General features: G+C 46.5%; 1 protein-coding gene across 2 annotated transcripts in view; it reads left to right on the top strand.

The window, feature by feature from the left end:
• The window catches only part of plekhg6 (pleckstrin homology domain containing, family G (with RhoGef domain) member 6), a 67,977-nt gene extending 41,733 nt beyond the window's left edge, over window positions 1-26,244 (top strand). Inside the window, exons 13-15 of one of the 2 annotated variants that reach the window (XM_084336113.1) lie at window positions 238-353; window positions 7,843-9,395; window positions 25,612-26,244. In XM_084336113.1, coding sequence (XP_084192239.1) covers window positions 238-353; window positions 7,843-9,395; window positions 25,612-25,786 — 1,844 coding nt within the window. In that variant the 3' untranslated portion in view covers window positions 25,787-26,244. The remainder of the gene's footprint in view (window positions 1-237; window positions 354-7,842; window positions 9,396-25,611) is intronic. The other variant, XM_084336114.1, reaches the window with a different exon arrangement.
• The last annotated feature ends 367 nt before the right edge of the window (window positions 26,245-26,611 follow it).

Below are 26,611 nucleotides of genomic sequence, written 5' to 3'. Positions count from 1 at the left end.
CTATTGCTTCCCTCAAGGAATCTCTACTGCTCCTTGAGTTCTCTGAAACTTGGACTGACCCAAGGAAGCAACAGTTGTGATTGGAATAACAAGAAAACAGGGTGGAGCTTGAGATAGGTAAATTCCTGAAAAGTTGACCCAGGAGATGCAAGGTTTTCGCCTGACAACAGCGATATACTCCTTATTACCACATTAACTCCTTACACAATCTTGGGTCATTCCTCCTCTCTCCCATAGGTTCATTTGTTCTTGTGGAGGTGAGTGAGCTTGGCTGTGCTATGAATGTCTACACATTCACAACCGCCTGCCCAGAAAGCTGCTCCAAATGGGTCTCCACCATTTACCAGCAACAGGTAAAAAACAGACACATTTCTTCAGAAATTACTTGTTGCACATTTAGCATGCTTGTTGACGTGTGGTTTTGTTTCCTTGTCTATCTGTTGGTTGTTTCTTTCTGTTTATTCTATAATTTTCTTAACATTTTTGTTGTTGATCTTTTTCCCCCTCCTTTTTCCTCCGTTTTTCTCCCATCCCAATGTTAGTCGTTATGCCAATTCCCAATCCCCTTCCTGGTCGCTGCGCACCTACCCCCCACAGTCGGTCTGGGAGAGTGGAGGCTATCACATGCTTCCTCCGACACATGTGTAGCCAATCAACCGCTTCTTTTTCACCTAGCAGCGCGGACTCTCACTGAGAGGGTGTAACGTGTGGAAGGATCACACTACCCCCCTTAGATCCTTTCCTCGCTGAGCAGGCGCCCCGACCGAACTGTAGGAGTCGCTGTTTACAACGACCAGGACCCACCCACCGGCTTTCCCACCCTCTAACACTGCCAATTGTGTTAGTACGACGGCCGGCCAAGCCGGAAGCAACGCAGAGAGCTGGGCTCGATACCAGTATATCCTGCGTTGGTGGCGAGCGCCTTGCCCACTGCGCCACCCAGCCGCCCTATTCTATACTTTTCTTTGTTCTTAGCTATGTGAAGCACTTTGGTTGACAAGTGTCATGTCTAAATGTGCTATATAAATAAATTGTATTGATTGATTGATTGATTGATTGATTGATAGCATTCATTGAATTGTACGTTAATCCCTGTGTCCTATTACGAGCCAGGAATGCAGCGCATAGATCAGGTGACACCAACGCATACAGTGCAGCGAGATCAGACCTGAAAAAGGGAGTCAGATCTGCTAAGCTGTCATACAAAAACCGCATTGAAGCCCACTTCAACACAACCCCCGGCAGGTATGGGAGGGTGTCAGGGCTATATCGGACTACAAGGGAAGAACATCCCCCCCTGTCAACGGCAGCGCCCCCCTAGCGGAGGAGTTAAACATCTTTTATGCACGTTTTGACAGGGACAACAAGGACCCCTCTGACGGCTCCACCATAGTCCTGAGCACTCATGAGGTTAGACTCAGTCTACGAAACATCAACACAAGGAAGGCGGCGGGGCCTGATGGAGTCCTGGGACGGGTGCTCAAGGACTGTGCGGCTGAACTAGCCCCAGTTCTCACCACCATCTTCAACCTGTCTCTGGGCTCATCCTGGGTTCCTGCATGTCTTAAGGCAGCAACAATAGTCCCGGTTCCAAAGAAACCTAAAGTCACAGGCCTGAACGACTACAGACCTGTGGCACTCACCCCCATTGTCGCAAAATGCTTTGAGAGACTGGTCATGAAACACATAAAAGCCTCCATACCGCCATCATTAGACCACAACCAGTTTGCTTACAGGAAGAACAGGTCAACAGAGGATGCTATTGCCATTGTACTGCACACTCTGCTGGAACATCTAGAGCACAGGCACACATATGGTAGACTCCTTTTTGTTGGCTTTAGTTCAGCCTTCAACACTATTCTACCCAACAAGCTTCACAGTAAACTACACAAACTCGGACTGAACACCACACTATGCAACTGGATCTTGGACTTTCTTACAAATCGCACACAACATGTCAGGATTGGCAAGCACACATCCCCCACCCTGCCCATGAGCACCGGGGCCCCTCAGGGGTGTGTACTCAGCCCACTTCTCTACACACTTTTTACACACGACTGTTGTTCCTCCTCTCCATCTAACCTCATAGTCAAATTTGCAGACGACACAACAGTGCTTGGCCTCATCAGAGGAAATGATGAGACCTCATACAGGAGGGAGGTTGAGCAACTAGTGGAGTGGTGCGATGGTCATAACCTTGCTCTCAACCCCACGAAGACCAAGGAGATGATCATCGATTTCCGCAGGACTGGTGACCTCAGCCACTCTCCACTCCTCATTGGGAATGAGGAGGTGGAGAGGGTTTCAAAATGTAAGTTTCTGGGCGTGACAATGTCTGATGACCTGTCCTGGGGGATCAGCATTGCCTCTGCTGTGGGCAAAGCACAGCAGCGCCTTTTCTATCTGAGGAAGCTTAAATGGGCTAAACTCCCACAGGGAGAGTGTACTCACGTACGGACTACTGGTGTGGTTTTCTAGCTGCACCAGGGCAGAGAAGGAGGCCCTCCACAGAGTGGTCAAGGCTGTAAGGAGGATCACTGGAGCACTTGAATGCACAGACTGGAGGGTATTCCGTGATAACACAGCCAATATTAACGAATACACTGAAACGGTGCTTGACTTTGTCTGTACTCTGGTAGAAGAAACAATCCCCTCTACCACAATTAGAATCTACCCAAATCAAAATCCCTGGGTAGATAAATCCGTCCGTGAGGCTCTGAAAGTGCGCACATCAGCCTACAACAACGGGCTGGTGACAGGCAACATGGAAGAACACAAGATGGCAAGATACAACGTCAGGAGAGCAGTAATAGAGGCAAAACGGCGTTACAGGGATAAAGTTGAACTTCAGTTTGAACATGCTGACTCTAGAGGCATGTGGCAGGGCCTCAGAACAATGACAGATTACAAAGGCACCTCCCTCAAACTGAACAGTGACATCTCCTTAGCAAATGATCTCAATTCCTTCTATGCGAGGTTTGAGGCTGTAAATAACAACACCAGCCTACAAACCACGGCAATGGGGGGGGGGGGGGGGGGGGCTGCTGATGGAGACTCAGGCTATGGTTAGACTAGTGTATTCCTGGCGTTTTTTTATACGTTTTTGACGACGTTTGATGTCCTATCTACACAGAAATGCGTTTTTTGGCGTTTTTTTGTGGATACGGCTGAAACGCAAAATTGTGTTTGCGTTTGGAGATACGCAAAAAAAACGCTTCGACAACAGCGTGTAGTCAGCACGGAGCAGTTGTTGCGAAAACGCCCATGCGCAGTAGATACCATCGCGTGCCCTTCCGGTGACAACAGTGTGTGTGTTTGGGACAGAGCTCCGTGTCCCAAATAGCTTCAGCTACCATGTGTTGTCAAGTTATTGTTATAAGGACCCCAGTCCAAGCTACAACAGTCTGCATTCCCTTAACAATTGTTTGTATTGAGCCGTATTGTATTGTACCCATATGCAATATGTTAAATAAAGTTTACATCCATTCATTCTGCTAGCATTACCGATTGCATGAGCAGCTGGCTAACGTGAGCTATCAGGATTCAGACCCTGTTAGCTCAGAGTTCCTCTTTCAACTTAACAAGCATTAAACAAAATGGCCCAGTCATCTATTCACCTTTGTTTAATACACACAGCGTTGTCTCTAATGTTATCTAACTACTGATAGCTCGCGATATCATCAGTTTCGTGCTGGCTAAGTAGCGTGAGCTAACGTTAGCTTCTAGCCACAATGCTATATTGTTATAATGGCATACTCCATTGACGTTAGCATGCAGCTAACAATGCTACCGATCGTTTTTTAGACTAAACTATCCGCTCTTGGTGGTCACTTGTGTTGATGTTAGTTTTGTTTCATCAACAAATGACAGGCAGAACACACAGTGAATGTATCCGTTTTGTTTATTGCACTTTTATTAGGCTTTGCTGAAAAATTATTGCTGCATTGAGTGCATCTTGCATTGCAAGATGGTGGCGCGGCATAGGCGCCTGCCTTATTGACATTTTCTTTGCTGGAGCTTCCACCAGGAAGTGTATTGGCACATTCGTTCTGATTGGTTGAAATTGCCTTCATGTTTGCCACCTACTGCCACCTACTGCTTTGGCAGTGTACTACATCAGTGTGCTCGGCTGACAAAAACGGAAAAAAAACGAAAGTGTGACTCGAGGCGCATGACGTCACGGCGATACGCGGCGATACGTATAAGAAAACAATACGAAATGATACGAAAGGTGTAACCTCAGCCTCAGTGTTCAGGGCAGGGACCGAAACTAAAGCCTGCCGCCCGCCAGGGGCGGTCAGTTTTTACCTTTGGCGCTTGACACTTAGAGGGCTGCCCGCCGTGTGGCGTGTAGACGTGTAGTTCATAACGATACTCTTATTTTGATTGTGCGAGTACAGATTATAGCCGCTCTCGTCTTTTTTTTCTCCGCCGCGAGATCGTTAAAAAACTACAAGTCCCACATTGCACTCAAGTCAACGGTCCAATCACAGTAGAGTGACGTGACTGGTTTCATGAGAAAGAAAGCAAATGACCAATCGGAAGCTCTCATTTGGCTTGTTTACTTCCTGAAACGCCACCATTGCGATATGCGGGCTGAGCTACCGTTACTGTTTAAACAATGACCCAGTCAACTATTCACTTTTAGTTTAATACATGACGAGGCATTGTCTAACGGTATCTAGCTGGCTAGCTACTGATAGCTGCTGATATCAACAAATGCTCCAGCAATAGTCGACTCGAGTGCATAATACCTCCGATCCCTCATTAGCTAGCTTAGCTAGCTCACGTTAGATCTTATCTGTCCCAGTAAACTAAATTGTCTTAACGTTATCTACCGGGCTAGCAGTAGCTACAGATAGCTCCTGATATCAATGTCTTATAACATTGATTGAATGCGTATTCTAGCTGAGGGCATGTTGAATGTGATTTGACAAAAGATCCGTAACGTTAAAAATAGGGTCCAGCTGCATCGCCGGAGAATCCTTGCATGCTGAATGTAGGGTCTAGCTGAATATATAGTCTAGCTGCAGGGCCGGAGAATCCTTGCTGGAGCTGGAGGCTACTCAAGTATACACACAGACAGTGGAGCTGTTTGCAGATAGCAAGCATTTTGACTTATTGCGTGGTGGCGATGTCTCGCAGATAATACAACTACAAGTATGATTATATAATATATATTTTATTTCAATTTATTTTTTATAAAATATATATATATATTTTTTTTAAATCAAAAAAATTTTGGCAGGTAAGAAATATGCTTGGCGGGTAGACTCTTCCCATCTACCCGCCACTGGCCGGTGAGTCAAAAAGTTAATTTCGCTCCCTGGTTCAGGGTAACTGAGGTGAGACGGATCTTTAAAAAAGTGAATATCAGGAAGGCAGCAGGACCGGACGGCATCCCCGGCCGCGTCCTAAAAGTCTGTGCCGACCAACTGTCCCCGGTATTCACTGACATCTTCAACCTGTTCTTGGAACAGGCTGTCATCCCCACCTGTCTGAAGAAGTCCACCATCATCCCTGTACCCAAAAAATCTACGCCCGCTTGCCTCAACGACTACCGCCCTGTAGCCCTCACCTCCATAGCCATGAAGTGCTTTGAGAAGCTAGTGAAGGGCTACATCTGTTCCTCCCTCCCCATCAACCTGGACCCCCTGCAATTTGCATATCGCCCCAACAGGTCCACGGAGGATGCCATAGCCCATGTGCTGCACACAGCAGCATCACACCTGGACAAGAGGCAGGGGAACTATGTGAGAATGCTGTTCATCGACTACAGCTCAGCATTCAATACCATAGTCCCCTCCAAACTCATAGCCAAGCTCAGGGACCTGGGCTTGAACTATGACCTCTGCCAGTGGGTCTTGGACTTCCTGACGGGCAGACCCCAGGTGGTAAGAGCAGGCAACTGCACCTCCTCATCCATCACGCTCAACATAGGGGCCCCCCAGGGCTGTGTTCTGAGCCCCCTCCTCTACTCCCTGTACACACATGACTGCGTGGCACAGCGGAACAACAACACAATCATCAAATTTGCTGATGACACAGTAGTGGTGGGCCTGATCTCTGCCAACGACGAGAGGACCTACCTGGAAGAGGTAGAAAATCTGGCACAGTGGTGTCAGGAGAACTGCCTCTCCCTGAACGTCAGCAAAACAAAAGAGATGATTGTGGACTTCAGGAGGTCGGGGGTCAAGGACTACAGCCCCCTCAGCATCGACGGGGCACCGGTTGAGAGAGTGAACAGTTTCAAGTACCTCGGAGCCCACATATCCGAGGACTTGACATGGACCACACACATTGACAGTGTTGTGAAGAAGGCACGACAACGCCTCTACTTCCTCAGGTGCCTAAGGAAGTTCCAAGTCAGTCAGAAGGTCCTTAGGAACTTCTACTCATGTACAATAGAGAGCATCCTGACTGGCAACATCACCTCCTGGTTTGGGAATAGCACTGCACAAGACCGTAGCAGACTACAAAGAGTGACACGTTCAGCCGAACGCACAATTGGAGGGGGGCTCCCCACCCTCCAGAACATTTACAACAAGCGGTGCAGGGGGAAGGCTAAGAGAATTATTAAGGACTCGAGCCACCCGAACAACTGCCTCTTTGAACTGCTGCGGTCAGGCAAGCGATACCGGAGTCTTAAGGCGAGCACAGAAAGACTCAGAAGAAGCTTCTATCCCCAGGCCATCAGGCTGCTAAACGAACAATAAACACTATGCAACAACCATCAAATGCACACAGCACACACACCCACACGCACACACTCACTTAAACAAACAACACACTGCAGCACCCACTCTCCACACTTTAGATCACACAAACACACTTTATATTTATTGATAAAGGATTTGCACTACAACTCGTACACCTACTGTAAATTGTACCTAAATTGCACCCCATCCCATTTCTGCCTTGCACTATATAGTATTGTATATTAGTACACTGCATAGTATTGTATATTATATGGTAACTCAGTTACGTCTATTCTGCATCGAACATTGTACATATGTCTATACTGAACACTGTGACCTAATTTTTTTTACTTCTAATTTACATGCTATACTATGTTATTTTATTTCATACTTATCTTGTCTTGCACAGTCTCTGGAGCGTAACAGTAAGAAGCATTTTGTATAAAAGTATTCTGTACTTCTGTATGACAACTATTAAAGAAACTTGAAACTTGAAACTTGGAGCTAGCCTCCCAGATATCTCCACAGTCTTTACCTCCCGCTGCCTACATCGTGTAAATAACATCTTACAAGACCAGTACCACCCAGCACACCATCTTTTTCAACTGCTGCCCTCTGGTCGAAGGTATAGATCCATCCAGTCCGGAACCAGCAGACTGACCAACAGCCTCTATCCACGGGCTGTCAGGCTGCTCAACGATCAACATCAACTTGCCCCCCCGCATCCCCCCCCCCCCCCGCATCTCCCCGTCCCCAACCCCCGGTGACATAACTCCCACTTCCACATTACAACAATAACTGTGAACCGGACTTGCATTGCTGCACTATACACTACTATTTCATCCATTGAAAGTCAATGCCCCCCCCCCCTCCTTCCATTAACTCACTGGACTATCACTGAAATATTTTTATTTATTTATTTGCACTAGCACTAAATGCACTTGGGACAATGATGGTATGTTATTATTATTGAGGACATTGGGACATTGATACTTTATTATTATATTACTATTATTATTGACATTATTATTTTGCACATGCTATATTTTATTTTTGTATGCCAGTGGTGATGTTCCTAACTAATTTTCGTTGTACCAACAATGACAAATAAAGATCTATTCTATTCTATTCTGTTGATTGACAGGAGACACTGAGGGTCCTGAGAGAGAAAGAGACAGACAGACAGCAGCTGGACAGGCAGAAGCTCCCACAGTTCAAGAATGCACCAAGTGAAGCTAAGGTGACTGAAGCTAAGACAATAAACCAGCCCACTGACCAATTAAGAGAAGAGACAGTTGTGGCTAAACTTATTGAGGAACCTATTGTCCCCCAATCAATAAATGGGATGTTGGCGTCCAAACGCATGGAGACTGAGTACCAACCGCCGGATCCGGTGGCTTTGAATCGTACTCGATTGCCTGGTCGACAACGCAAGTTCAGCGACGGTCACGGCCAATCAGTATGTGGGGGCTTAGCTGGCTGGCCAATCAAGCAACGACAAGCAAAGGAAAGGGATGAATGGATAGAAACGGGCATGACAGGAGAGCCATGTGGCAACCAATGGGAGGACGGAGGAGGTGATGGGGCTGAATTTCCATGGACAAATGAGCGGAGAGTAACCTGGAACCACTACAGGCCAGACCCTGTAAAACCCAATGGGCCACACCCTTTCTTAATAGGAGGATACCCAGACGCAGACTACCCATCCCCCAAACCCAGCACTTTAGACGCCCCCCACAGACTGTACCATCCAACGGGTTCTGTGGGCCAGTCCGAGTTTCAGAGAACTCAAGGAGCAGTAGAGATACCAATACGGAGGGATTCTAATTCTCAGTCAGTAGAGCACCAGACTAGGAAAGATTCCTGCCAATCCGGAGAGGAGGAGCCTCCGCCTGATGTCTGGAGGTTCTCCAGGAAGTTAAAGTCTCCAAGGTTACGGAGGAGGAGGCCTATGAGCAGCCATCACAACGTACCTCCTCAGGTGTCGAGGCGAGGGTCTGGGGGCTCGGGGACGGTCCGGTCTGCTCTCCACACCAACTCCTCCTCCAACTCCGACTCCTCCAACTCCGACTGCAGCCAGAAGCTTTTGGGACACTCTGCTCCCTCTGGCCGGAGCTCAGACTCTCCCCTGGTTCTCAGGCTGGGCTCCTTGATGCGGAACCGAGGGGAGCTCTGGTCCTCCATGCCCGCTGAGAGAGTCTCGCCGGAGCTCAACAAGGCCTCCTCTGAGCCCGAGCTGCCCAAAGAAACGCCTCGTCAAAACTCCTGCAAGAGGTCCAGATTCAAGGCTCAGAGGAGCACCTCCACCCCTGACTTCATCATTCAAGGAGGACATGGTCTCCATCTGACCTCCGGCAGCAGGCCGTCGAGAACAGGGATCCCGCCCTCTCCCCCACTAGGACCGTGTCCGAGAGCAAACCCCTCGGCTCTGGAGGGCCTCCTGGAACGAGCCAAAGGGAGAGCGAGGGATCAAGTGGGAGGGAAGAGAGAACGGGGTGGGAAAACGCCCCGTTTCAGAACACTGATCACGCCACCTTCTCCTCCTTCCCTCTCCACCACACGCTCCCCGTCACCCAGTGATGGAGACAGGGACACGGAGTGGGAGGAGGTGGCACTCATGAGACATAGAGCCCTCTCAGTGAGCCAGGGGTGGAGTGAAGAACGAGTGGATGCAGATGAGGAGGAGAAGAAGTACAGGTGAGAAGGATTAACTGTCATAGATGTGTATATGACGTATAGGACTGGGTACCGTTCACATTTTAACCGATACCGGTACCAGTACCAATTCCTGGAATTTGGTATCGGGACCCGACAGTACCTTTCTTAACTCTCTCTGGGATAACAACAAAATGTAAATTTCAACATTATCTGGCCATCCTCAGTAAATATGATCAAACTCCTCTGACCTCGTCTGGTCTTTCTAAAGACCCAAGAGATGGGACAGTAATATATATATATATTTGTGGAAAAGGCTCCCTCCTGTCTAGTATATTACGCTCTTGTACTTTATACTAAACATGTAAAGGTACCGAAATTTGGTACAGATTGATCTAGTACTTGGTAGTACCGATGTACCCTTAAAAGTAGGGATGTCCCGATCCGATCACGTGATCGGGATCGGTGGCCGATCATGTGATTTTCAGAAGATCGGGATAAAAAAATATATATAATCGGGATTTTTTTTTTTTTTTTTTTTTTTTTATTCAACAAACATGACCATGTTCACGTCTTAAACTCATACTGAGGCCTTAGTTTTGGTTTTAAATTGCATATCATCATTAATTTATTTATTGTCACAGAGCAGAATAATTTTGACAAAACAAACGCATTTCCTTTGATTTAATTATACATCAAATGATTTATGTCAAGGATGAGGGACATCCACTACTGTAGTTGCAGAACTTGCAGTCACCTGATTTTTACAACAATTGCTCTCATGAAGCAGCAGGTTGGAGGCAGAGTTTTTAGATTACTCCGGTTGCAATGCCTCGCTTGAATGAAGTAAACTTTTCACCTGGATAACGTCAACATTCAGGGTGAATGTAATGGGAGAAATTGGGATGGGAGAAAATAAATATTAAATTAAATTCTTTTTAATAAAATTCTTTTTTTTTATCGGATCGGGAAAGATCGGTATCGGTTAGGGTGGCCAGACGTCACGCATTGCGCGTGATTGTACAACATTTCTGTCTCTTTTCACGCGTCACGCAAATTGAGACCATGTCCCGCATGATTGGTTGTCATCCGCGCTAACGTTAAAGGGGAAAACAATCCCAAACGGTTTAGATTGAAAACGAATAATAACAATAAAACAGATGCGAGTAGCCGTTTGGTAACCTAACCACCCCCCGCACAAATCAGTGCAGGTGGAAGATAATCATATTCTTTATTATTGTGCCATTACTGCGGGGGGGTGTTCTTAGTCCAGGTTCTGTGGTGGCAGAGTAGAGGAGGGGAGAGGCTAGAGCTGGGAGAGAGTTCAGCTTCCTGACAGCCTGTTACGACCCTGGCTCAGGGGCACGCAACCTATGTGCAAACCAACACCAAAACCCTGTGCTCTAACTCAAAGTGCTACTATCTCAAGGAACTATTAATATAAATGTTAACTAAAGTACTAAGGTAACCAAACGGACAAGGACTAGAAGAACGTGACAGCTCTTTCTCTAAGCACAGACAGTGCATGTGTGTTACTAGGTCTGCCTTTAAAGCTCCCCAGCAGGTAACCAATCAGCACTAATTGGCTAATTGGCAGGCCTCACCTGCATGCCCGGTGACACAGGAGTGATCAGGCCTCTAGTACATAACACAGCCTGGTGTATGAAGCTGTCTTTCAGTCTGCTGGTCCTGGCTCGGAGGCTCCTCATTCTCCTCCCGGAGGGCAGGAGAGTGAAAAAGCGTTGTGAGGGTGGTCATTATTATACATAGTCTGGGTGGTCATTATGTGTGTGTGTGCAGGGAACAAACTTAACTTTTTGACTTACCAGCCATTCGGCTGGTCGATTTTAAAAACTACCAGCCAGGCAGAATTTTTACCAGCCAAAAATTATAAATAGCTTTTTAGTATATCGCCATGTGTTATTATTACTATAATACTCTCATATGCTATTTTCAATTAATATCATAAACAACATAAGGAATATTAGCATACTTTTGAGTGGACTGAAGGAATGAGTCAGTGTTAATAGTTTTAAATGCAAATAATTTATTGAAACATAGAAGTGGGGTCGGGACACATCATATTATGTTATGATGAATTGAAAATGGGGGACCCTGATGTAAACAAGACAAGTCTTTCTCTGGTCTGCATCCCCTTAACAATTGTATGTATTGAGCTGTACTGTACTGTACCCATTCTGCAATCTGTTAATAAACTTTTCAATCAATCAATCAATCAATCAATCACACACTGTTTCAACTCACCACCCCTGCATCATATTGTAGTCTAGTCTGTCTTCAAACTTCCACTCCTCTCGAAACTTTTTTATATTTGAATATCAACATTATCTGTCCATCCTCAGTAATCCTCAGTTTACTATAATATACTCCTGACTGACTTCATCGTCTTTCCAAACGCACGCATATTTGAATTGTATTAAAATAGGCTAAAATTAAATAGCCTATGCGATGAACGAAACAATCATTACATTTGTTTCATCGTTGCTTCACCAAGCAGGTCTAATAATGACAACGATGTTGTCAGCGGGAGCTTGGTTCTGGATTTTGTGAGAAGCATCCAGCTGCAGAGCCACAGAACCCACCAGCGGTGCCCGCACGGTACAGTACTCTAATTCAGCCATTGGCAATTCAGCTGTTGGGTGGGGGGCGCTGCTGAGCGGTCCCCAGACCGGAGCTGAAAACACTGCTGCTCTGTGGCTCTGCAGCTGCATGCTTCTCGCAAAATCCAGCACCAAGCTCCCGCTGATGCAGTGGATTTTGTTAGCCGCCAGGTGGCGGGCAGATCTTAATTTCTAGTCGCCAAACATTAAATCTACAGGCCATTGGCGAATGGCGTGTGCTTATTTTGTTCCCTGTGTGTGTGTGTGTGTGTGTGTGTGTGTGTGTGTGTGTGTGTGTGTGTGTGTGTGTGTGTGTGTGTGTGTGTGTGTGTGTGTGTGTGTGTGTGTGTGTGTGTGCGTGTGTGTGTGTAGGTGTGTGTGTGTGTGCGTGCGTGCGTGCGTGTGTGTGCGTGCGTGTGCGTGCGTCATTTTATTTATTATTTATTTATCTATTTTGAGTACTTAACACCCATTAGAGACAAAAGGAAAATAAAATAAATGAATAAGGGCAAAACATAGTAGGCTTGTGGTCATTTGAATGAGGACAGTGGCGGATGAGCCTTGATTGAGGGGACAGGGACAGTCCACCTCACAAACATACCATTTGTCCCACATTTGGTTTATTGGGATCTGGTCACCCTAGTATCGGTAGATACTCAAAATCACATGATCGGGATCGGATCGGGAGCAAAAAAATTTGATTGGACATCCCTACTTAAAAGTACAGAGTTTGGTACCCAACCCTAATGATGTATGCATGCATTTTTTATTTTTTATTTCTCTTTTCCATGCATCTGAGGCTTGTGATGCAGGTTTTTTGGTTTGTTTATTGGTATCTAGCAATATTATTATTATTATTGTTGTTATTATTATTACCGTCATTATTGTTATTATTATTCATGGTCATATTATTATTATTATCATAATTATGGTAATGATTATTATTATATCATTATTATTATATGGTAGGAAGCTGTAAGGTGCACTTGAGCTGACCATTATGTTAAAATAAATATGAAGTTTGGAAGGGGGCAGGAAACATACGTTTTCTTCATCCTGCTCCTTTTCGGCCAGTGGGTGTATCATGTTAAAAAAATTTAAAAGATGTTGGTGATATTGTGCAAAGGTGAACTGTACCCCCATGTACGAAACAAAATAAAATGAATGAAATCTTTTTTATATAATAAATAAACTCATTGTGCTAATGAAGTCAGCTGTTTAGGAGGAGAATGGGCATGGATTAACAATGACTATCTTTCAATCTTTCAATTAGTTATTAGTTATCAAATTAGTTATGCCTTCTTTATGCCTTGAAACCTAAAGGTAACTAAGTGACTTTTGAAGCTGGAAATTATATTAAAACTTGAATGGCAGCATGTGCCACACTAATTATGCTAGCTATGCTAAAGCACATGCTGACCTGTATGAAGGAAGGCTCATAATAATAATACCATGTAGACTTAGAAGACCTAGCTTGTGTCTTCCTCACCTAGCGTCCCTAAGGTAAAAGAAATCAGTCACCATCTCGTTATTACTGTATACACCCCAATGGCTAAAGATGTTGACCTCGGTCGGTCTGCGCTGTTGATCTTTAACCAGTCCGTTAGAATGGAAACTGCATTTCTTTTTATTGATCTTTTTGCCCCTCCTTTTTCCTCCGATTTTCTCCCATCCCAATGTTAGTTGTTATGCCAATTCCCAATCCCCTTCCTGGTCGCTGCGCACTTACCAGTGGCGTCGTTAGCCCTGGGCTTCCGGGGCTTTAGCCCCGGATGTTTTTCTCCTAGCCCCGGATCTAAAAAAAAAAAAAAAAAAAAAAAAATTGTTTACATTTTTTTTTTATACTTTTTCTTTTTTTTTTTTTATGTCAGCATCCCCATTGTCTGTGCTGAATGTTTGTTAGTGTTTGGTATTTTTTGTTGGTTTTTAGTACTTTTAAACATTTTTAGTAAGTAGTTTTCATTTGATCCTATAATTCTTTCATTCACCGATTTGTGGACTTTTTTTTAGTGTCCTGAAAGGCGCCTTATAAATCAAATGCATTATTATTATTATTATCATCCAGGAGGGAAAAGACACTTTGGATAGTAGGGACTGCATCTCTGCCTGTCCTGACCAGGAAACACTTTGCAACTGTGATCTCCTCTGGCAATAGTTGGATATTGTAATGTGTGGCGAGGGGTTGCAGCAATTCCACTGAGAGAAACTGGTCTGAGGCTGGATAACATGCCTGTATGCCTCTCATAAATTGTTATCCAACTCATGAGAACCTGCTCTCAAGCTCTTGCAGCATTCTGTCGACGACTGGATAGAACAGTCTCTGTCTCAGCTGATCTCCTGAGCTGAGGTCTGAGCTTGTGCCACAAGATGACTCAACTACATACTCGTCCATCCTTTTCTGCTTCCTCCTTTGGCTGGTAGTATGTTCCTCAATCCAAAGGCCATTACATATGGCCTTTGTCCTGTCATACATGTCCACTGCCATCTCTGATGTGCGATAACCTTTGAGTGTGTCCTGCACTGTGCTTTTAAATAGTACAGATATTGAAGATGTGCACTTTAACGCAGCAGCACCTGGAGCCATCCATACCCATGTCCAGTGTCCTATAATAAGCTTTAATCGAACCTCGGATAGTCCGGTTGGTTTGGGGTGGTGTGAAAGCTCATTCACTCTTGCAAGTGAACCCTGCTGCGGTTCATTTGTGATGTGAATGCAAAGCGGACCAAAGGCAGGAAAAGACCCAAAAATCGAATCTTTTTTTAATGAGAAGACTGAAACATATGTATATAATGAAACACACAATAGTTTTTTTTCGATTGCCTAAGCATGATTTTGAAAACGGGGCCCGGTGTTTCAAAACACACAATTAGCACAACCACACACACAATTATCAGAACACCTCAGATCCTTTGCTAAATTAAACACTTGTCAAAACCATACACTAATTTTGTTACCATATGAAACACACGTTACATAATGACTTAATTCTGTTTGAACCAGTTACACACACTGCTGTGCTTAACCTAAAACACATTTAGCAATTCTACTTCTCAGTGATTAGAGTACTGTAAGTGAAGTACGCAGATAAGGTGCAAATATACAATAAATTCACCAAACACTACACAAGACCAATGCTGTAGACTGATGAAAATATAATTTATTTATCTACATATACCCAAATCAATGATGCAGACTGATGAAAAAAATAACATTTTCTCTCCATATAACCAAATCAGTCAACATTTCAACATGGAGAATCACAACAATACATGTCCCAGTTTTCATGCTACTATGTGCATAACACTGTAAGCTCAGCAAATATCAGACAAACATAAAATACTGTATCCAGTACAGGTTAAAATTACAGTAACACAATTTTTTTTTGAAAAAATGTAAACAGAAAATACTAGACATTATCTCTTTGCCTAGCTGGACCTGGCAAGATAATTTTTTGTTGTGATTCTCCATGTTGACTGATTTGGGAAAATGGGAGAAAATGTATATTTTCATCAGTCTGCATCATTGGTTGTCTTGTGTAGTGTTTGGTGAATGTATTGTATATTTTCATGTTCTCTGTGTACAGTACTTCACTCTCCTTCCATTTTGGTTGAAGACAGGTGAACTCACCTGCTGCATTTTTATAGTGCTTAAACCTGATTGTGTATCTACAATTAACTGTGTTTTTATTTTGTTATTGGTGTATATGTGTATGTATGTACAGTATATGTATATATATTATATGTATATATATGTGTATATATGTATATTTGTACTCCTGTTGGGGCTTCTTGGACCAGATCAATGTTTTATCTGGCTAAATAAATAAATAAATCTGAAACTGATGATTTGGTCCTGTTAACTTTGAATTTTCTAGGGAATGCCCATATCCCTCTCATGGACCTGGACCTCACTTTGAGAATCTCTAATGATTCTAGTTATTCAGTATTCATCTCCAATTAATCAAAAATTGCGTATTTCTGTGCTTAAAAAAAAAAAAAAAAAACCCTGGGCTGAAGCCCCCAATGTTTTCTAACCCTAAAAACGCCCCTGGCACTTACCCCCCCACAGTCGGTCTGGGAGAGTGGAGGCTACCACGTGCTTCCTCCGACACACGTCCAGCCAATCAACCGCTTCTTTTTACCTGGCAGCGCAGATTCTCACTGAGAGGGCGTAGCGTGTGGAAGGATCACACTATCCTACTTAGATCCTATCCGCGCTTAGCAGGCGCCCCGACCGAACTGTAGGTGTCGCTGTTTACAACGACCCGGACCCACCCCGCCAGCTTCTCCCACCCTCTAATACTGCCAATTGTATTAGTGTGAATGGCCAGCACAGGCGAATGCAGCCGCTCCGGGGTTGGTGACGAACGCAATCTCCGTTACGCCACCTGACCGCCCCTGCATAGTTTCCTTCTGAGATATGTTGTCGCACTGCCTACTCTGTACTCTGTATTAGCTTCTGATTTTGTCTCGTTCTCGGTCTGAGTATTGCTCATTTGTCTCGTATATGTTACGGTCCACTGTTCCCTGCCCAGATTCCTCCCCCTGCTCCTCACTCGCCCCCACCTTTGCACAGACGTCTACCTCCCTCTGCTGGACAATTACCATCACTGCCTTTTGGCTTCCTTGTGCACCTATTCCTGGTTATTATGTTATATTATCATACTGTCATCGCGTCTCGCTCTTGCCATAATGAGATAACTCTTATCTCCTAGCACCTACTGTGCTCATGAACAAACAATTTGCACCCATGCACCTGACCAGGCCACGCCCCCGCGTCCTGCTATAAGACGCCGGACATGGTCACACTCTACCTTCCTCTTTTTTTGTTTCCAACATGGACGCTGCAGTGCACTCCATGAACTAGTTGTTATGAAATGCAGAGAGGAATTACACAATGTTGGGTTTTCACCGGAGATTCACCAGCCCCTGGAATCCTCTCGGCACATCCTAACAGCGCATCGGGCCTGTCCTGGGTTTCCTCGTCTCGTGCCAGCGGATAGAGGGACGTCGCGCGGCAGCTAGCTGTCGGGCTAGGTCGCGCACAGGTAGGGCCGCCTGTAGCTGTTCCGCAACCGTTCCTATTTCCGGGGTAGGCCTGATTGGCCCCGACAGGCACGTGACCCGCCGCGGCCACGCCCCGCGGCAACGAGGCTACTGTGGTTCACCTCACCGCCGTTTTCCGCCTTCAACGCCGCCCGCAGCATTAGGAAGGAGTTCGCGGCGCCTTTCACATCGCAGTCATCAGTCATAATAATATCATCAGTCATCTCTAATAATATTAATCACTGTTCAATGTACTAATATACAATACGGCTCACTTTTCCCACCGGAGCTCCGTCGCGGCAGCATTATGTAGCAGTAATCCCCCCATTTTTACCATCGACAAACTAGCTCAATTGGTAACGCTGCTTGGCTGTGGATCCTATCGTTCGTTTGTGACAAGTTCGATTCCCTTAAGTTTTTTTTTTTTTTTTTTTTTACGTGCATTGCACTATAGCGTATTGTATATTGTATGGTACAATTTACAGTAAGGTGTATGCGTTGCAGTGCAGAACATACAATATACAATACGCTATAGTGCAATGCACGTTAAAAAAAAAAAAAAAAAAACGTAAGGGAATCGAACTTGTTACAAAAGGACCATAGGGCCTGCGCTGCCAGGCATTAATGCTAGCATTTGTGATACTGCTCGTTGTCCCGTGAGACAGCCGAGTTGTGTATTGGCGCGAGGGGCAGGATATTTGGGAAAACATGGTCGTCATGACTCTGTTTTGGATGTTTTCCCAACTATCCTAGTGCGCGCGGCTAATGCTAATGCTACAATGCTGGGTCTCCGTTCTTGTTCCCCGCCGAGGGCTGTCTTTACTAAAAGGTCTTCCCTCCTCTTAACCATTCATGCTGACGGTCAATCGGTGTCTAATGTTGGGAGTTTTGACGGGGGCTTGTTTACCATTTCATGGGTGGATGGGCTGAGGCCTAGGGCTGGTGTGCTTTTTGTGAATCTATGAATTGTGTGCAGGACTGGTGTTTTTCTCTGGTCTGCATCCCCTTAACATTTGTGTGTATGGGCTAGCCCATTCTGCAGTGTGTTAGTGGAGTTTTCGTTCATTTATTCATTTACCCCTTCATGGGTGCACACCACAGTGGAGGTTGCTGCATGCCTACTAGTGAGGCAGTGCTTCACTGGTAGTAGTCTTTTGTCTGCAGCCACCACTGGTGCTCCGTGCTTGTGAAGCAGGTGGCATCAGTCCTTTGCCTCTGACATGGTGGAACGGTGTCCCGCCCGGCCGACGTCATGAGGCGAGTCGGCCCGGCAGGTGGCTGGTGGGCTGTTAAAGCCTATACCGCCGCGGTATAGAATTAGCAGCGACTAGCAACATTGTTCGAATTGCTGTTTTTTCTGTAAAAAATGTTGTCGGGTGGTGGGGCCTTAGGGCCAGCCGACGTCGAAACATCGCGCAAGGTTTTGAGGTTATTAGCTTTTGACCTAGCCGCAAGCTATAACCGCAGGGAGGGCTAGGATGCTGTCAACGGTTGTTTACAGACATCTTGGTTGGATCAGTCTCCCCTTGAGGAGGAGATAAGTGTTTTCCCTCCTCAGGGCTCCCCTCTCCACAGAGGGACTTTGGTCTTTCCGCAGGAGCCTTCAATGAAGTGCAAGCGGCCCCACGTTTCGCTTCTCATGGGGACAGGGGCTGACACCCAGTTGCTGGCTAGGCCTGGGTCTGTCTGTGAGAATGTTGTGCTGTCAAGCGGCTCCCACGCCACACGTTCTGCGTCTATGTTTGGTGAGCCTGGTGTTGTGTCTGTCAACAACAAAGGTTGTCAGCGGGGGAGCTCGAGGTCCTTGGGGTCGCAGCGCGAGTTCCCCCAGCCCCGCCCTCGCCAGGCCGGGTATCACGTTAGTGCCCCCCACGGCCGGAAGACCGGCGGTGGTCAGGCAGGCGCACGTGGTTTGGGTGGTAGTAATATCACTGCAGGGCTACGGTGTGTAGGAACCCACCCTATCGGGCAGTGTGGGGACCTCACGCCTTGCATGTCCAGCTGTAGAACAGTTCCTCAGCAATCCATGCCGGGGAGGTGTTCAGTGGGGGAGCTTTTGTCACCCAGTGTGATGTCAGCTTCCCCCGTATCAAACCGGCCCTTTCTGTCGGGGTCTACCTTTGCCTCGTTGGTAGTGTCAGGGTCCGATATCCAGACTCCACGAGACACATATGGCTACAGCAGTGCCATATGTCGAGGTGGATGGAGAGAACACTGAGGCGGGGACTTGTGTTTACACAACCCCACCCCTTTTCAGGTTTGGTACAGACCCTATTGTCGGGGTCAACAGCAGTGGCAGCTCTGGCCGACGAGATCCAATCTCTGTGGGCGAAGCAAGCCATCGTCGTGGTCCCAAAGGAGGACACGATGCGTGGCGTTTCCTCCCGGTATTCTTAATCGGGGGGGGGGGGTGTCAGACCCATACTGGACCTGTCCCATGGAAGGTTCAGAATGTTGACCGTCTCCCACCCTTTAGACGCTGTCAGGTAGGGGCCTGGTTCTCCTCCATAGACCTGTAGGATGCGTATTCGCATTCCTATCTTCCATCCTAGGGCTTACCTACGCTTCCTTTGCAGGGCTTAGCGTACGAGTACCAGAGGCTGCCGTTTGGCTACTCTCTGGCTCCCCGCATCTTCACCAAGTGCGCGGAGACCGCACTGGGGCCTCTGCATCGTCGGGGGTTATGAATTGTATTCTGCCCTGGACGACGTTCTGGTCCTTGGCCGGTCAGGGTAGATCGCCAGGTCTCATACCAGGCAGGTGGTGTCTCATCAGCCTGGGTTTTGCTGTAGACTGGAAGTAGAGGCTCTATACAACAAGAGGTGCAAATCCAGAGCCTGCAGGATAATGAAAGACCCCCACCACCCCAATAACAGCCTGTTCCAGCTGCTGAGGTCAGGCAGACGCCTGCGAATTCTAGAGTCTAAGACGGAGAGGCTTAGGCTAAGCTTCTTCCCCCAGGCCATCAGAGCCTTGAACAATGAACATTGAGAGACACAGAAACTGAACTATCCACACACAAGTACATACACGACACGCACGCTGAGCACGCTCACACACTAGCAGCCACTTTAACACTCATGCCGCACACACGCACACTTATGGCCAGAGGAAAGGCCACTTAAAAATAGTATAACATCAGGAACAGTGTATTGCACTACTAAAGCTAACTAGCATGTCCTATATGCTCTGTAAATACTAATGTACAGATACCGAGATGGCACACCATGTACCTGTTTATTGCACTGTTTTATTGGATTCTATTAATATGTTGTACCACTGTATTTTATTGGATTCTATTATATGTTGTACCACTGTATTGCACATCGTCGCGGGCAAGACCAGCCGCATTTCATTGTATACCTGTATGCCGTGACAATTAAAACTCTTGAATCTTGAATCTTGAATCTTGAGTTCTCCTCTTCCCAGTCAACGGATGGGCAGGGGAGGAAATTAGGCCACTTTACTCGCCAAATGCGAGTATTTTTTACGTTTGGCGAGTGATTCATGAAGACCACTCGCCAGTCTGGCGAGTTGACAGTGCCACGAGAGCACTGCACAAGACCCGCGGACATATATAATGTTTAATAAAAGTTCCCGCTGTACTGGCCAACCCGCGGACATATATAATGTTTAATAAAAGTTCCCGCAGTACTGGCCAACCCGCGGACATATATAATGTTTAATAAAAGTTCCCGCAGTACTGGCCAACCCGCGGACATATATAATGTTTAATAAAAGTTCCCGCAGTACTGGCCAACCCGCGGACATATATAATGTTTAATAAAAGTTCCCGCAGTACTGGCCAACCCGCGGACATATATAATGTTTAATAAAAGTTCCCGCAGTACTGGCCAACCCGCGGACATATATAATGTTTAATAAAAGTTCCTGCAGTACTGGCCAACCCGCGGACATATATAATGTTTAATAAAAGTTCCCGCAGTACTGGCCAACCCGCGGACATATATAATGTTTAATAAAAGTTCCCGCAGTACTGGCCAACCCGCGGACATATATAATGTTTAATAAAAGTTCCTGCAGTACTGGCCAACCCGCGGACATATATAATGTTTAATAAAAGTTCCCGCAGTACTGGCCAACCCGCGGACATATATAATGTTTAATAAAAGTTCCCGCAGTACTGGCCAACCCGCGGACATATATAATGTTTAATAAAAGTTCCTGCAGTACTGGCCAACCCGCGGACATATATAATGTTTAATAAAAGTTCCCGCAGTACTGGCCAACCCGCGGACATATATAATGTTTAATAAAAGTTCCTGCAGTACTGGCCAACCCGCGGAAATATAGAATGTTGAATAAAAGTCCCGTGGTACTGGCCATCAGTCAAGGAAGCACTCGCAAACAGATAACGTTAAACACAGAAGATGGAAAACAGACAGACTGAGCAACGGGGAACTGCATCCAACCCTAGTACAACTCTCGAGTCCAAATAAAGGACACATTTAAATTACAGAGGTGTATGTTAGTCTATTGCGCACCGGACTACGACGTAAGGTTAGACATTTTATTTCATGCTCAAAAGCCCCTGGCTTGCACATCACAGTCACGAAAGGGGCTAGCTCAACCAGTGCACAACAGCAGACCAACCCAACTGACGTTACCGCAACACTCAACGGTACTTCACAGCACTGTCGTAAGGCCACCGTGCCGTCTTTAAGGCACAGTGAACACTCGGATGCATACACAACATTGACGTGGCTTGACAACCGAGGTTCAAAGTTAACTTGATTGACTGATTGAAAACTTTATTAACAGATTGCAGAATGGGTACAATACAGTACGGCTCAATACACACAATTGTTAAGGGGATGCAGACCAGAGAAAGACTTTCGTCTTGTTTACATCAGGGTCCCCCATTTTCAATTCATCATAACATATGACATACACGACATACAGATAGACAGTACTGCTACATCTATACATTTCACATCTATCTATCTATACACTTCACAACATACTTCGGTTTTTTTCTTTCACTGCCCAACCCAGTCCAACCCAGCATCTTTCACTGCCCAGTTCAGCCCAACCCAGTCCAGAATAGATCCCTCTTTCATGTTAATATGTGTTATGCTAATATTGTGAAGAGTAGAGACTGTTATTAATGTTTTATGCTAATAAATATTTTAAAGAGTAGAGACACGGTGTGATTATTACTATGATTGAAAATCAATTTAGACGAAGACATACAAAGAAGTAATTATCACAATTAGCGATTTTTTTTGGCTGGTAAAAAATCTGTTTGTCTGGTAAAAAAAATCAGATACTCGCCAGTTGGCTGGTAAGCCAAAAAGTTAGTTTCCTCCCCTGGATGGGGTACTTGGGCTTTTTCTAAGCTCAAGGTCTATATGGGCATCCCTCTCGGAGCGGCGGCGAGTGGTTGGGTTCTCGGCGCGCTCGGGAGGTTCCGTCCTGGGACGGTTACGGCGCTGTCCGTGATGCGCCTTCTGCTGGGGTCCCTCTTGGCCTCCCGAGGATGCAGAGGTGGTTTTTTCCAGTATGGAAATGGACCCGGTGTGAGACATATGGGAGCGGCTGAAGGTTCCCATGTCAGTACTGGGGGACCTCGTCTTCTGGGGAGGGTCTGGTGCCCTCACCTGCGGGGTCCCCTTGGGCAGCAGGCTGTCACACATCACGGTCTTCACCGACGCCTCCCTCATGGAATGGCGGGGGACGTGTCGGACCAAAGCACTAGGGGGCAGCTGCCATGCTGCCCGGTCTGCGCTACATTCAATGTGTTGGAATTGAAGGCAGTCCTTCTGGTCCTCAAACGGCTCGACCACCTTGTGGTGGGCAAGCATGTTTTGGTCAGGACGGACAACACGACGTCAGCGTCGTATATTGTCAGACAGGGTGGAGTGCGCTCCTCCCGTCTGCACCGGGCGGCGGTCAGGCTCTGGCTATGGGTTTCTCCATCTGCTCTGCCTGAGGGCTCTCCACATCCCCTGCAGGGTGAATGTGGGTGCAGGTGTGATGTCGCGGGGCGGTCGTCACCCTGACGAGTGGGGATTACGTCCAGACATAGTCGGGCAGGTCTGGGACCGAATCCGTGGCTGTCCGGGATCCGTACGCATTCCCCCCCTTACACCTGATAGCTCAGCTGTTGGGGCGGGTACGTCGGGAGCGCGGGACTTGGTCCTGGTCGCGCCGGGCCGGGGCTCAGCTGTGTGGTCCCCGGCCCTGATTCAGCTCTTGGTGGCCCCGCCGTGGCCTGTTCCGTGGTCACTGCGGGCCCTCTCTCAGGCACGCAGAACTCTGTTCTGCCTTCCTGTTCTGGGGCAGCCTCTAGGCTTGGGTGCTGACAGTGTGAATCTGGTGGGGATGCGTTTTGACTATTCTGTGGTTAACGCTATCCGGTACGCGCTCGCTCCGTCCTCTACCGCAGCTTATGCTGGGGAGTGGCGTATGGTCGAGTGTGGGGGCGGAACTTGTTCAGCCACCCTCTCGTGGAACATTCCTGCTTGGCGCTCTGCGTCTCAAGCCTGTGGAACGTTCTCTGTCTCCGAGTGGGACCTCCAACTGGTCCTGGGCCGGTTGTCGGAGGCCCCGTTTGAGCCTCTTGAGCAGGCGCCGTTGGAGCAGCTGTCTTCAAGACTGCGTTCCTGCTGGCCATCACCTCCGCTAAGCGCGTGGGTGAGCTGTGTGCTCTCTCGGTGCGGCCTGAGTGCCTGTCTATACGTGCCAATAGCGGTGCGACTCTGAGGTCTAATCCAGTTTTCGTGCCAAAGAATATCCGGAGCTCTTTTCGCTCCAGGGATATTGTGATTCAGGTGTTTCATCCCCCTCCTCACACTAGTGGGTTAGAGGCGAGCCTTCATCTGTCGTGTCCTGTCCGTGCTTGGGGGTTTACCTCAGTCGGACGCAGGATCTCAGGGCTGCCGATCAACTTTTTGTTTGTTACGGTGGCCCTCGCGCTGGTAAGGCACTGTCCAAGCAGCACCTGTCACATTGGTTGTGCGAGGGCATTGCCCTTTGCTACACGTTGGCTGGACAGGTCCCCCCTGGGGGTGTCAGGGCGCACGCCTCTGCCGCCTTGTTAGGGGGGGCCTCGGTGGAGGACATCTGTGCTGCGGCCTCCTGGTCCTCCCCGGGTCCCTTCGTTAAGTTTTACCTCATGGACATGACTGGGGGTTCTGTCTCCCAGGCGGTTCTGAGGTCTGGGACCTCCCCTGCGTCCCGCCAGTCGGTGGGCTAGCAGGGGTGTGTGGGTGTGTGCCACGGGGTGCTGTGTCACACGTGGTCCCGCCTGTACTGTGCGCTTTTAGGGGTTTCTAGTTCCCCTTTTTTCGCACTTTGGTGGAGTTGACTGCCTCCCCCCCTTCGTTAGGACGGGTGGGTGGACGGGACTCCCCTCCTCCCTGGTAGTGGGGCTTACGGGCCCTCAGGGGGTACACTTGTCGGGTCACGCGTCTGCTCTGCCCCATATCTCATTATGGCAAGAGCGAGACGCGATGACAGTATGATAATATAACGAAAGGTTATCCTATAACCTAGTTATATGAATACTGGCAGAGCGTCTCGCTCTCAGCGCCCTGAGGTCCCTTGGTTGGGTTTTCAATGTTGGAAACTTTTTTTCCCGAGGAGGGTGGAGTGTGACCATGTCCGGTGTCTTATAGCAGGACGCTGGGGCGGGGCCTGGTCACGCGCATGGGTGCAAATTGTTTGTTCATGAGCACAGTAGGTGCTAGGAGATAAGAGTTATCTCATTATGGCAAGAGCAAGATGCTCTGCCAGTATTCATATAACTAGGTTATAGGATAACCTTTCGTTCTTTGTCCCTGTGTCAGTTCCCTATTGTTATCTCTCCCTGTGTGTCTGTCACCCTTTGTGCTCTCTTGCTTGTGTTAGGTGTTATTCTTGTCTTTTAGTGTTGTTCCCAGTGTGTTTGGTCTTGTCTCTTGTTAGTATCCTGTCTGGTTGTTTCTCCCCACATGTATTCCTCGTTTTGGTGATTAGCCCTGCTGTGTTCCATGTGTTAATTAGTCAGTCTATATATGCTGTCCTTTTCCTGTTCTCCAGTGTTTCCTGTATCCTGTTATCCTGTCTCTGGTCTGTATCCTACATGCTGCTTAGCTGTTTGTTCCTGTCTCATTCGTTCCTAGTGTCAGTCGTGTTTTTTCCCCGTGTTAGTTCGTTTTTGTATTTTGTTCTCTGCCAGCACTGCTGAGGTTTTTGTTGATGTTTTTTGGAAGTACTTTTGTTTGCTTCTATGCCTTTGGAGAATCCTTTGTTTGTAGCTTATTTGAAGTAAAGCTCTATTTTTTATCTCCACCCTCTGTGTCCTGCCTGTTCTCTCCTCGTTCTGTTCTGCATTTGGGTCCTTGTCAACACAATCCCTAACAGTATGCCTCTCAGACTTTATATTTATTGAAGCACTGAACTGTTTTGTCACTTTTAATCTCTTTTAGTCAGAATAAAAGTTTTATTCTGCCTGCCATCTTTTTTTATTATTATTATTATTTAATTTAACATGTTTACAACTTTTAATCACAGTGTATCAAACATTACTTATCATTACATATCAAAGATGACCTATTACCTTCCTTTTCTATCACCATTCTCTCCAGCTCTGGTGTAAATGTGGACTGGCCAGGCTGGTGTTTCGATGACGAGGAAGTCAAGGATCGTCTGGCCTACGGTGTTGGTGATGAGGGGCTGCTGGAAGGCATCAGCCCAACTCTGACCTGGCGGGATTTCCAGAGAATTGCAGTGCACAAGGACGGGGAAATTAGCCAGGTGTAGTTCCAAGGCTACTACAGACATTAACTCAGGGGACTGAGCCGGTGGACTTAATATATGTTGCACATCCAAATTGCACACCCTTCAATTGAAGTTTGATCTGCAAACTTCCATCTGCTGACCAGGGGCAACTTGGCTTACTAGCAGTTTTTATAAGAGCCTAAACTCGTATAAAAGGATGGGGTTTTTGCTATCTGTCAGAAATGCAGTGTTTCAGTGCACACCTTTAGGCTGTTTCTACTGTAATATGTTTTAAATCTGAATTTATATGGCACTACTATCTGAGATTATGCATCAATATATGCATATGTAAAATAATGTAATGTATTATTTTTTTAATGCCATTCCTAACACTCCAGTGTTCAGTGTTTTGTGTAAATATAATTGCATATCTTTTGAATTTGGATTATATTTTAAATCTCAGTTCCTAATTTATATTTGCACTTTTTTATAATTTTTGTCCTCTCACTCATTTCACTTGAGATATTTAGATTGTATATTTGTATATAATAAAGAAATGCAGATTTCATCCATTTATTTGTAAAACGTTTTATTCTCATGAAATCCACACAGACAAATGTACAAATAACGAAAAAATAAAAGTGATACAGCAAATACAAAATTTCAATTACAGTGGTACATTTGACCAAAAACGAACAAAGGGATCTGCTCTGAAATCCTCTTTGAAGATTGAAGATTTCTTTGAGATTTCTTCATCTTTAACTTGATTCCGCTCTCTTTCTCTCTTCCCTTTCGTTGGAGATGGTGTGAACAGTCTCCAGTGCAGGATACTGCAGGATCCTTTTCCTCTGTGGAAAAGAAAAATAC

This window comes from Notolepis coatsorum, assembly GCF_963971535.1.
Source record: "Notolepis coatsorum genome assembly, chromosome: 19".
NCBI lineage: Eukaryota > Metazoa > Chordata > Actinopteri > Aulopiformes > Paralepididae > Notolepis > Notolepis coatsorum.
This window is presented reverse-complemented; position numbering and strand designations above follow the sequence as displayed.